Raw genomic sequence first — 12,364 nt, 5'->3', positions numbered from 1 at the left:
CTGTAAGGGCTGGGGCTCGTAGACGCAAACAGACAATAAAACAATGCACTTCTAAATCATCCCCTTAAAATAACAATTAGCAGAAACAAAAGCCGCAGACAGATGGAATCGGTTACCACAAGGAAATTTCAAGTTATGAGCACAGGAAGCCAGTCTTTTTAAGCAAACTAAGACTCTCCTAATCCGATATATTTTCTTTCAGCCCGATTCCAAATAATACCATTCTACAGAAGGCAGCCCCAAGCCAGGCAGATGCAGGATTCGCCGAGAGTCTCCACCGCTTGGTTTATGGGGTCCTCACACACGGGGCGTAAGAAAACCTTTTCTGACTTAGAAGCGAAAAGTAAGAAAAAGGAAGGTATCTGTTAGTAGGCTTAAGATCACCACCTCTGTACGCGACTGGATCCACTTTCAGAACTTTTAGCATTACAAAACCAGGCAAATGCTCCTGGGAGGAGCGTGGGGCTCACCACGAGCAGCTCTGCCGTTGCCTACACAGGCCACGAGTTTGCCTTTTTGTTCAGGATTCATCCCAGTACAACCATTAAGGTTGGGCTGATTTTTTTTTTTTATTATTTTTTTGCTTAAAGCAGAGATTGAACTTCTGAGCGAAGAGCACAGCACAGCCTTCTCACAAGTTTGGAAATTTGCCCTTCTAGCATAGAAGTCACTTCCTGAGAACTTACTATTAAACTCCTTAATGGTTTTTCTGAATTATAAATAAGTAAAATAGCCTTTTATGCAAATGCATAACAAAACCTTAGACACTGGTTTCTTCGGTCTTAACACCAGATTAAATTTTATGATTCTAGTAGAGTCACGAGAAGTCCCATTTTACAAAGTTAGAGCTCATCAGACTAGAGGTTCTACTTAAGAAGCTCTAATCAAACTGAATTTCTGAATATGCAAAACCTGATCGTTATTGACTACTAACTGCTTGATTTTAATATCTTCACTGCCACGTAGAAATATCAATGAAAACATTGTCTCCTTAAATGTGCATGGCTTAAAATTAGGTGAATCTATATCCATAACCACTACCAGTGTTATTCCTAAAGGAGATGAGGGCGGTTACCAGGGAACAGGTAGAGCTATGGAGGCACCAACATCTTTTGATCCCTTCTCAAACTCAGACTTGAAGAAAAAAAACCCCAAAAACCAAAACAAGGGAGTCATATTTATTCGGAAATAATTCACTGCCCTCCACACACTTTATGTAGAATAAATGCAGTTTAAACATAGATCTATCAATTTTGGTCAATATTGTTAATATATGTAAGTACTGGGGAAAAAAAAAAATATATATTTTTAAGTTGCAAACCTTCTACTGTACAAATGCAAACGTACATGGAGAGCGCAAGTTTTTGTGTCAGGGAGTCCCAGAGCAGTCCGTACCCAAATTCTATCTCTTTACCAATATTTTACATCCCTCAGTCTTTTGACACAGTGGCATTACCATACATAAACACAAACGTTTAACTCCGCTCGCCCTCCTCCATCCCCACCTCACACACGTAATTATGAACTTGCTCGTCACTGGAACACCTTTAATTGTGGCGTCTGCTTAATGCATCAGTACCACTCAGTGAAAAACGCTGTCTGCAGCAGGAACAAGACCAGGCAGGTGGTCCGAGCACTCCTTGCTCTACAAAAAATACAGCGGGTTCCTTATTGGACCCAGATGTTTGGGGCTTTTTGGTATTTTATGCAAAACAGTATAATCAACAGCACTCCATGGGCGCTGGTGTTTTGATTCAAGGCGCAGATGAGGCAAAGAGGTTTTGATGACCTTCTGCATTGTCCTCGCTCTTCACAGCAGACAGATATGGATGGACAGACAGACAGAAAGGTCTCCTGTCCTCCTGATGGGACCCTGCGCCCATAAGGCTGTAAGATCAAGAAGGGATGCTGTGTCAGACACCGAAAGCAGCCAAACCGTGGAGTTCTGCACGGGCTCATCCGCTCTGCCAGGAGCTGCTTGGTGAAATTATTGGCAACCTGCTCTCAGAAAACTCCCCAAAGTCCTCTCCATCAAGGAAAAGACTTGACATTTCACAGGAACATCATTCTTGGATCAATGCTGTGGCTTTTCCTATCCCCATTAAAACGTAACCACTTCAAAAAATCACAGCTTCTACCAAGCAAGCAAAAATGTTGTTAATTTTTTTGTTGGCTAAAGACTCTCCAGATTAAGATTGACTGATAAAGGATGGCTTTTGCAAAAACCATGTTTATCTTTGGGCAAAACCAGATGGAGAAGAGCTAGAGACTGCAAATTAAATATCTCCATGCTAAAGGAATATTTCCGAGGAATACTAAAGAACAAACTCTTAGGGAAAGATAATGACTTTTCAGGATGTTAGTTAATTGTCCCAGTGCTCCCATCAAAATCTATTAGTGATGGCAACAGGACACCTTGTTAGCAACTAACATTATTCATGTCTGAGAACACAGGCGGTAAATGCCGGGGTTTAATTCCAAAGCATCTGGAATCTTCCTCTCCGTTTTATTTTATGCCAAAAGTCACCGCTCACACTCACTCAAAGTGACAAGCGCATTCTGACACGCGGTTCTCAGACTACGACTCGCTTTAAATTACCTGGCGGCGAAGCTGTACGTATCTTGATTCAAAAAGTTGAGCGTGTTGCTACGTCGCTTCTCAGAACACACAGAGCTGCCAAACTGAACTTCAGGTCTCTCAGTCACGATAAGATATTAACAGGGGGTTTCGAGCGGATGAATCCTGCCTTCTAGGAAGGCAAAAATAAAGTTATCGCCCTCAACCGCCCCACCATGGGTGCTCCTGCAGCCCCAAACCCATCGCCACGGGCCAAGGAGATCAGCATTTCGGCTATAAACACCCCGTTTACACCGCACTTTCTCTGTTGAAGCACTTTAATGCAAAAAACCAACAAATTCCCTCAGCTTTTCTCGGTAAGCAAGTTTTATGTTACCCATCAGGAAAATGAAGACATAGATGCTGAAATAGTCTGCAGCAGAGCTGGAAAAGGAAAGCAAGAAATTACTGCAGCCCAGCCCTCCCTTCCTTTCTCCTGCTCCAGCACACAAGGAGCAAAAAAAGAATACAGTTAATGGGAAAACGATATAAATAAAATATGCAGAAGAACAATTGCTTTAAACTCCATAAATTAAAGACCAGCCCTCAGACAGACCTGTCATCCTAGAAAAAAGGAGTGTTCCAGACTGAACTACGTGGGGTACCTACCTCATATCTCTTTTTTGGGTGCAGTTTGCCTTAAAACTGACTTTTTGCACCTTGCAATGGAGGGTATTTTTAAAGGGTGACTGGTTCCATGATACAAGGACCTCGAGAAGAGACCAGCTCCCATCGCAAATGTACGTCCTCAGAAAACCAAGACCAGAAACCGGACAAATTTATATTTTGCAACCATTTTAACGGCATTGGAGAATTTTCCATGTGCTTCTTCTGGGTCCCTCCAAGTCGTTTCAATTAAGAATGCGCTATTAACCTATTTGGCAACCTTTAACATTAAAGTAACAATTAAAACTAAAGCCTCAACCCTGCTATGTGGCATTTACAGTAAATGTTTATATGCTTGGCCACAATCACTGGTTTTACCTTTCCTATGACATATTTATACCTTCCACGTTTTCCACACGAGTTTCAAACTGTACAACTCTTCCCATCCCTTGTTTTGGAAGAAGTTAAAAACCCAGAAACTTTAATATTTTAAGATTTGCAGACAAGCATCGATCACCACCCCTTCTCTGCACAAAGCTGACTCAATTTTTACCACTGCCTCCCACTTTTCCCAGCACCAAGACCAGGAGGTGGCCAGTAACAGGGATAGCTGGTCGGGTTCTCCGCTGAGATTTGGCCCCAGATGTCCTAGGTGGTGCCACCACAGCCAACACTTAGGAAGTTCTCCAAAATCCTTACCAGAAAAACAGGCCAAAATCTAGATTTAGACGTAATTAGGTTTTGTACTTACTTAAACGAGAGGAAAAGGCATTGGCTGAAATTCAGTTTCAAGACGGGCCCGCATCCCCCACCCCCCCTTTTCCCTCTAAAAAGCCCTTCCTTCTGGATTCACTTTAATGAAACAACCGATCGAAACGGCATCCCGAGGGAGCAAACAGAGCCGCGACTCCCACTTTGATCTCTTCCCCACGGAGAAACGCGCTCCCTGCCCAGCTTGCAAGATGTTCAGTTGATTGACGTCCGCTCTGATGTGCAAAACTGCTTTGAACTTCAGACATTAAATTCCCATCAGGGCTGCGCTCATTTTTATTCTCCTTCAACAGGATTTACAAGCAGGAGATCAGCAAGTGGAGGAGATAAAATAAATTTGCAGCGGCTTTGAATCTTACATCAAAACAGGGCTCGAGTGAGCTCCAATTGGATTTTGTTTGGCCTGAATTTCCAGTGTAAATCAACCTCTTTTTTACAATTTCAGTTTAGGGGGGAAAATGAGGGAGCTGCGCATGAAAAAGACGCTGGAGCAGCTTCTGAGGGGTTCTCATTGTTTTAAGACCCATTTTTGTCCCTCCTTTTCCGTCCATACGAATTTCGAGTTGATTTTAGTGTGCAAATGAAATTACATAGGTTCAATGAAAATTCAGCATTTCCTTTGAAATTCACGACTAGGCCTGTTTCCCTGATGGTAAAGCAGGATTATCACTCATACTTTACATAGTTAAATATATGTTTTCCCACTGCATCTACACAGAACGCTGGAAAACAATGTTTTTTATGAATAAATTCAACCAAAAAAAAAGCAGCTACTGATGATTCCGTTAACAAGTTTCTTCTGGCAAGGCACAGAAGTTGTTCCAATTATTTCAACTGCTGCTTGAAGGAGTCAAAGTATCCTTGCTCTCAGATGTAAAGGAAGCGTATTATTGGAAGGAGGACTGAAACCCAGTAACACAAACTATTCCAAAACCCACTTTTTCATGAGAAACTCAGCCACATTTATGAAGTAAGAGCAATAATCTAAGAGAGCAATTTCCTAAATACCTGCTACACTTTATGGACAACTCAAGGTCACGCCAAGACCAGCACCATGCACATCCCTACATTTTCTAGAAACCCACAAGCATTACTGTAGTCTGATACTCTGCAAGAACAGCAAATACATCTTAAATTTCATTTATTGTGGCCCACCCAGTTCTCCTTTGGAAGCGCAGCTCTTCAGATATTGCAGCAACTGAATGGGATTCCCGTTATCTCCCACTTGACTGCTGGGGAGTGGAAAGATAAACACTGAGAGAGCCGTGATAAAATTGTAATGCATTAGCAAATATTTAACCATCTGTTTAAAAAACAAAAAAACCTAGACCACTTCTGAAGGCGCTATCGCAGTCAGGGAGTAAATGATTTTCAAAAATAGGTTTGTAAACTCACTTATGCAAACAGCTCTATTAATGTTTGTAACGCAACGCTGCCAAGTGCTATGTTTTACCAACAGATATTTCTCCATTCCATCTCCTTTCACAAATTTAGATAAATGCATTCCCTGAGCTCTTACCGGCACGGGTAAATAAAGAACAAAAATAGATTTCCAGCTGCCTTGAAACATATATAGATGTATATTATATGGATGTTAGGGTAGGTCTCAGGAAGAAGTTTCCTGTCAGAGTGGTGAGACCCTGGCCCAGGTTGCCCAGAGAAGCTGTGGCTGCCCCATCCCTGGAGGGGTTCAAGGCCAGGTTGGCCTTGAACCTTTGAGCAACCTGGTCTGGTGGGAGGTGTCCCTGCCCAGGGCAGGGGGTGGCACTGGATGGGCTTTAAGGTCCTTTCCAACCCAAACCATTCTGTGATTCTATGATCTGTGAGCAGCAGAAGCAAGAGCATTAATGAATGGCAACGCACCTCTAAACATATGGTTTTTGGAGACCTGTGACAACTTTCCATAAAAGCCAGCAGTGGAATTCATTTCAGTCCTCCAGGGTAGAAGCACAGAGAATGAGGGATGTTTCCACCAGCACACGTGTGTATTCATGTCCCATCTGCAGGTGGCATCATGCGGGGCACCTTCCTTCCCATCTGCAGGTGGCATCATGCGGGATACCTTCCTTCCCATCTGCAGGCCACATCATGCGGGATACCTTCCTTCCCATCTGCAGGTGACACCATGTGGGGCACCTTCCTGGCACTGCGACTCTGCCCTTCCCTCCCCGCTCAGGTCCCAGTCGCAGGGAACTCAAGGAAACCATTTCCCACCTTCTCTCACAGACACACGAGGATATGAAACGTTGCAGCACGGCAGAGTGTGACAGGTCTTAAAACTGGGCAGGAGTGGAGGGGGATCGAGATTGGGTTAGGGAAGAGTTTTTGACTCCCTTTCAGAGAATCATCTCTGCTTTTTTGTTAGAGAAGCTGCACAGGCAGCTGTGTGTTTCCTCGCAAACGCACCTGAATAAGAAGTTATAGCCCCTTTTTACTTTTGGAAGGTGATCTTACTGCAGCTAAGCAGGGCTTTGCTATGTCAAGAAAACCACTGGAGTGTACCCCATGGCACCAGTTCCGTAAAGTACATACTTGGAACTGCATCTTCACGTGTACTTATCGTGCGACTATAACCTTCACTTACCGGGCAAAAGTGGGACTATATAAAGCTATTTCTGAAAGTTTCCTCCAAGAGCCCAGCTAGCAACAATCACAGCTTCTCCTGAAAAAGGCATTTTGAATACTCAAATATTACACAAATTATCAGACATATTCTTTCTTTCTGTGTGGAAAGACTTTGATTTTCTTTTATCTGCAAATATTCAATATAAACCACCTATTTGATCTACAAGTTGCCACCCAGTCCAACACTATCTCTATGAAGAAAGCTATTATTTCAGCTGTCATTGTCAAGTCCAACCACACGGACTTGCGGAGTTACAACCCCACACAAACCTAATGCTTCCAAACCTGTTTCCCAAAACTCATTTCTTAAGTCCCTATTTAAACACTTTTCACAAGTGACATGTACCCTGTAAATTCCCACCGAAGGTGCAGGGAAGCTGCAGGTGCTCAGAACTTCTGATAAATAAACACTATTAATTCTTTCCCCTGCCCTCTTGCTGACACTGTGCTATAGCCCCATCTGCACCCCCTGCACATCAGGCCACTTCAGTTACAAGACTTCCCAACAACCTAAGGAGGGCTTTCTCGGGAATGAAGCATCTCGGGCATGACAAACAGGAGACACGGTCTTGTACACAAAGGTATTTATCCTCTTAAGAAGGAAGATACTTCAATTAAACACTGTCTGGTAAGTAACCACCCAATTCCCAATCGTGATAGGGAATGTCTGGAGACAGAATGAACCTGTTTCTCATGGCTTCTTCAGCAGCTTTTATTGGTGAGGAAACACAAAGCCTTATTTTTCCAGCAGGGATTTCTTCAAGGATTAGAAGACGCGTGACACTTGACATCCATTTTCCTTATCTCCCATCAGTTTACCCATCCGTTTTGCTAAAAGCCCGGAGCACTTTATCCGTATTAACTCTGTCTGGTTGGAGGGATGCCATGGGCTGCCTCTTCTCAGCTGCTGCAGGCACTTTCTCAACGTGGCACAGCTCTGGGAAAAGGAGCAAGGCTCCAGGCTCTGACTCCACCGACATAAATATTGCCCGGATGGTCGGGCAGAGACGGGGTCTTCGTACCATCCTCTTCAGAGCTTGTCTGAAAGCTGTGCTCTGTGGTTGCTCTTCTCAACTGTTGTCTCTCCCCTCCATTGCCATCATGGCTTTTTCCATTCCCAACCCTTGAGTAAGCAAGAACTGAAAGTGCAAACAGCTGAATCTTAAGCAAGGAACAGCAAAAGCTAAAGAAAAGGACATAACGCCTGCTCTGTCGCTCCAATTTAGCAGTCCACCTCTACTCAGCAGTACCTGCATATATACTCAAGCCAATGATTAATTTCCATTGACACAAGCACGTGTTTAAACGCTTTGGTAAACCAGATGAGCACAAGCATATGATTAAATGTTTGTTGAATCAAAAAAAATCCCTTGGAAAAGCCCCTCGCCAGAACCATTCAATAGCCACCAACTGCGCTGCCTCGTCAAGTTGATTTTGCATATTCTAATTTATTTATTTTCCCCACTTTCCAAACCAAGGCAGTTCCAATGCACAAACCTACCTTGGTGGGGAGAAGAAATACATGATTTTAAGTACTTAGCACTAGTTAGCTCAGTAGATGTTGGGTACAATATAGCAACCGAAAGCACAGCCAGGCTGTTAATTTGAATTCAGAACTAGTCGCTACGGACTGGAATCACAGTCACATGGAAACTCACTCTTTGGGAAACTTTGGGCTCTTCACTGTAAAAGCCAACACCACATAATGGCAATAAAATACTGTTTTCCTTGGCACATCTCACTACTCAACTAAATGAGTAATTTAAATGCTATGTTCAATTTCTATCCCAGTTTGTGCTTTCTTAGTCCTGTTTCACATCATTTATTTATACTCCCCAGGTGTGGTATTCTCACAGTTTATCTCAAGAAACACAGCAACTGCCGTCTAAGCCAATGCTCAGCTTTTCAAGATAAATACAAGCAAATACAAGGCCAACCGTGGCTAATTTTGTTAATGCTAACAACAAATATAAACTCAATAAAGATACCAAGCCATTACAAAACCCTCAAAATAAATCCTCTCTCTCCACAACAGTTCATCATCTCTACTTTACACAGATAGTGTAAATACCTTCCCACGTAATTTTTCCAACACAAACCCATTCCTAAAGCGATGTCACTGAGCAAGAGAGCGGCGTCAAAGGCTGATGGAGGAATCGCTTGACAACATGAAGTGCCCCCATCTAGAAATGTCATTGTGCTTTTAAAGGCTGAACACCGTGCAATAAACAACCTTAAATATTGAGGGACAAGCCTTCAAATCTACTTTAAAAATATACCCTGAAGATAACACGCTTCTGACACTGTTCTTGCACCTCATGTTTACTCACATAAAGAGGCCACATGATGAAACACCTCCCTACACCAAGAAGAAGAATACACAGAGTTAAGCAGTTGGAACACAAATATTTCACAATCTTCCTGAAAGAAAAAACATAGCCCTAAGGACACACATATTTTCAAGGTACAATCTAAAGCAAAGTATCTCCTCAAAACAGAAAATACCACAGACAAATCTGTGTATTTTTCAATGCGACCTTTTCTGTAGCAGCAGCTAATAAATGCTCTAAACCAAACTATTCTAATTAGCGTTGCTCTAACTCCAGCACTCCTGCCCAACACTAACATACATTTTATAAGCGTCAAGGAAAAGCTGTCACCACCAAAAGCACACCTAACGTAACCTCTCACAAGTGCATAGCTGGACCAAATTAGTCCAGAAATTAAAAGCGGAAGAGTTCAAGTAAATCAGTAGCCTCCAAAATATGATCCCAGTATCCAGGTGGGAGATAACTGTGTCCTGTGTTTCAAAAATTAAGTCCCAAATCCACATTCAAACACTGATACGTGTGTTCCAGTTCCCCCAAATCTGACCATTAAGTCAGGTATCTTGACGTTTAGTGTTTTCTGTCAAAAATCTCAGTCTATGTATTTCTCTGGACAACAGAAAAAAAAGCTACTGGTGGTTTCTGATCCAGCAAAGACACTTGCCCCGCTCGCCGTTTCCTCCCTTTGAACCAGGCCTAGAAGTGACCAAGGGAGAGAAACGGGGATGCTAACGAGCAAGCAATCTTTTAATTTTTATGGAAAGCTTCTGCTTAAAAAGAAAGTTACCTCATCTGGGCGTTTCTACTAAAAATGAATCTCTCTCCCGGAGAGGCAGGGAGACAAGGACAGGTTCTGAGGCAGCTGTCGAGGCCGAGCAGGGGAACGGCGTGAGGTGCCCTCCTGGCATTTCAGGAACAAACCCTCCTGCCCCTGGGAACTGTTTTACTTTCCCCTTTACAGGCTTGTGACAAACGTAAGACCTAATAATGCCACCCTGGATATCTGCGTTAGCTTTTTTCCTCTGATATTTTTAACCGAAATGGGGAATCTCCCAGAAGGGAGATGCCATAGAGATGGCAAATGAAAAAAAAGCAGCAGGAGAGGCAGAAGGGGAGAAATGACAACCAAAATGAGGGCAGAAGCATTTAGACAATTGGGCAATTAACATAGCATGGCACCAATAACAACTCTGAAGTTAAGTTTCACAAGAAAAACATGGTTTTACATTCCTTCTTTGTATGACTTGCAGACAATTTCTGAGAGACAGCAGTGTTCCGATAAGCCACCATCCTTCAACCATAAATACCCGACCACGTCTTACCGAAGCGCTGTCTGGAAGGTCCTGCAGCCTGAGAGACTGGTAACCACTTAATATTTAATATTATCAAGCCAAATAACTAAATAACGAGAATCGTATTCATAGATTCATAGATTGGTCCAGGCCGGAAGGGACCTCCAAAGGTCATCTAGTCCAATCTCCCCGCAGTCAGCAGGGACACCCCCAACTAGACCAGGTTGCCCAGGGCCTCATCGAGCTTCACCTTGAATATCTCAATTTCTGTATTGAAAATACAGAAATACAGAAAAATCTGTATTGTACAGCCTGAACGAGGAGCTCTGCAAATCGAATGTTCACCTCTCTGCTTTGCCAGCTGTAAGTAAGTGGCTTTTTAAACCACTTACTGTGAAGGATCCTTATGCAAGTCCACTGCGGGTAAAGACATTTCTACACGACTTCCACCCTAAGTGATTTTGGAGGACACAGATTCATACCACCTATTTCAACACAGCACACACTTTACGTCTTTATATAAACAAAGGTTAATGCCATACTTCAGAAAAGGTGAAGGCTTTCATGAAGAGAAGAGCTGTCTTGTAGTTAAATTGCAGCAAATGTTTTCAATATTTATCACCCACATTACCTTCCTCTCTAAAAAATGTTTTAAAATCAGACTGAGACATAAACAACGAAAATATACTCTGTAATCAAGGTTTGCATTGTATAATAAACTGAGAGAAAGTTACTCTTGTTCTTCTCTAGCACAGATGGGAGTGTTTAAGATGTTGATTGTATAAAAGAAATTATTACACTGTTATTGGAAAAATCAGAATTTTTAATCACACCTTCCTACAAATTAGGAAACCCAAAGAAGTCTCTGCATAATACAACATGATTAAAGACAATTAAATTGGATTTAGGCTACTCAAAACTCTTGTATTTAAAACCAAAACAAATTAAAAGTGAACTAATTCACTTTTCAAGCAATGTACTCTATTTCGGTAAATCTCTCTGTGTATCAATCAGGAGAATGTCAACTCGATTAAACTGCAGTGCAACGTTTTTAGCATGTGATGTACTGACCAACTCGTGATTTTGGTTACTGCACTTCAAAGGGGTGAAAAAAAAAACAGCGTCCCATGACCAGCTTCAGAAGAGTTATTCAGGATAAGCAGTGTCTCAGTGCAAAAATATCTTGGACGCAGCCAGATTCATTTTGTATAAAAGACTATTCCATGCAATTAAGGGCTGTGCAAACTTTTTTTCCCATTCTGTTTCATGTTACAGTCCATCAGAGCTGAGTCCCAGTCCTTGTTTAGAGCTCCTCGTTAAACATACGCAGTAGAAACGTAAATGAATATGACGACAAGATAAGGAGCACCTTTGGAGTACAGTCTCCCCCTCTTTTCCAGAGTTACCAGGTGGCAGAAAGTACAGGTTATTTTAAAAAGAAAAATTTTCACCTTTTTTCTTCACATCCTAAATGACAGCATAAGCAATTTCAGAATTTAATACTTACTCCATCATAGAGGGGGGAATTGTACAGCAGTCCTGGATCGCAGTCAAGGGCGACGTGAGATGAGCAGTATACGACGCTTCCACTACTTGCTTGTTACGGTTCACAACATCCAAGTAACGGTTAAACTTCTCACGAATTTTTTTTGCCAACTGAAAAAAAAAAATAAGGAGGAGAAAGGTGAGAGTTAGGCCCGTTTCTCTGTATTACCACGTTCCTTATTAACAAACTTGAATGGAAAGTAAAAACTGAGCGTGTTAAAGGTAACTGTTGTCTGATTTGCTCATTGTACATCTATTTTGATGGCAGAGGCACTGTGAAGTCAAGTAATTAATGCTAGTGACCACAGAAAGAAGTGTATACAGAAAGATAAAATACATTTACCATCTAGGAATGGGTATTTGAACATTGAGTTTGGCATAAATGAGAAGTGACATTTCCATTATATCTAATTTCCCTTTCATTAAGACCTGACACCTGGATGTGACTCTACCTACTGCCTTACCACTGAAATTCTCCAATAGGTAGAGTCACAGAAGTATTTCACAACTCCTTTCACGTAGCGATTTGAGCAAAATAAGCCATCCCAGTTCTTGCTTTTTTTCCTTTGTATTTCCTGCTG

The 12,364-nt window shown here is 42.1% G+C and overlaps 1 protein-coding gene across 1 annotated transcript in view; it reads right to left on the bottom strand.

Moving 5' to 3' along the window:
* The window catches only part of CACHD1 (cache domain containing 1), a 114,658-nt gene that overhangs the window by 51,471 nt on the left and 50,823 nt on the right, over positions 1-12,364 (bottom strand). Inside the window, exon 3 of the mRNA XM_074152065.1 lies at positions 11,746-11,894. Coding sequence (XP_074008166.1) covers positions 11,746-11,894 — 149 coding nt within the window. The remainder of the gene's footprint in view (positions 1-11,745; positions 11,895-12,364) is intronic.

Source organism: Numenius arquata, chromosome 8 (assembly GCF_964106895.1).
Source record: "Numenius arquata chromosome 8, bNumArq3.hap1.1, whole genome shotgun sequence".
NCBI classification, from domain to species: Eukaryota; Metazoa; Chordata; class Aves; order Charadriiformes; family Scolopacidae; genus Numenius; species Numenius arquata.
The sequence above is the reverse complement of the archived record's forward strand: the minus strand, read 5'-3'. Positions and strand labels throughout refer to the sequence as shown.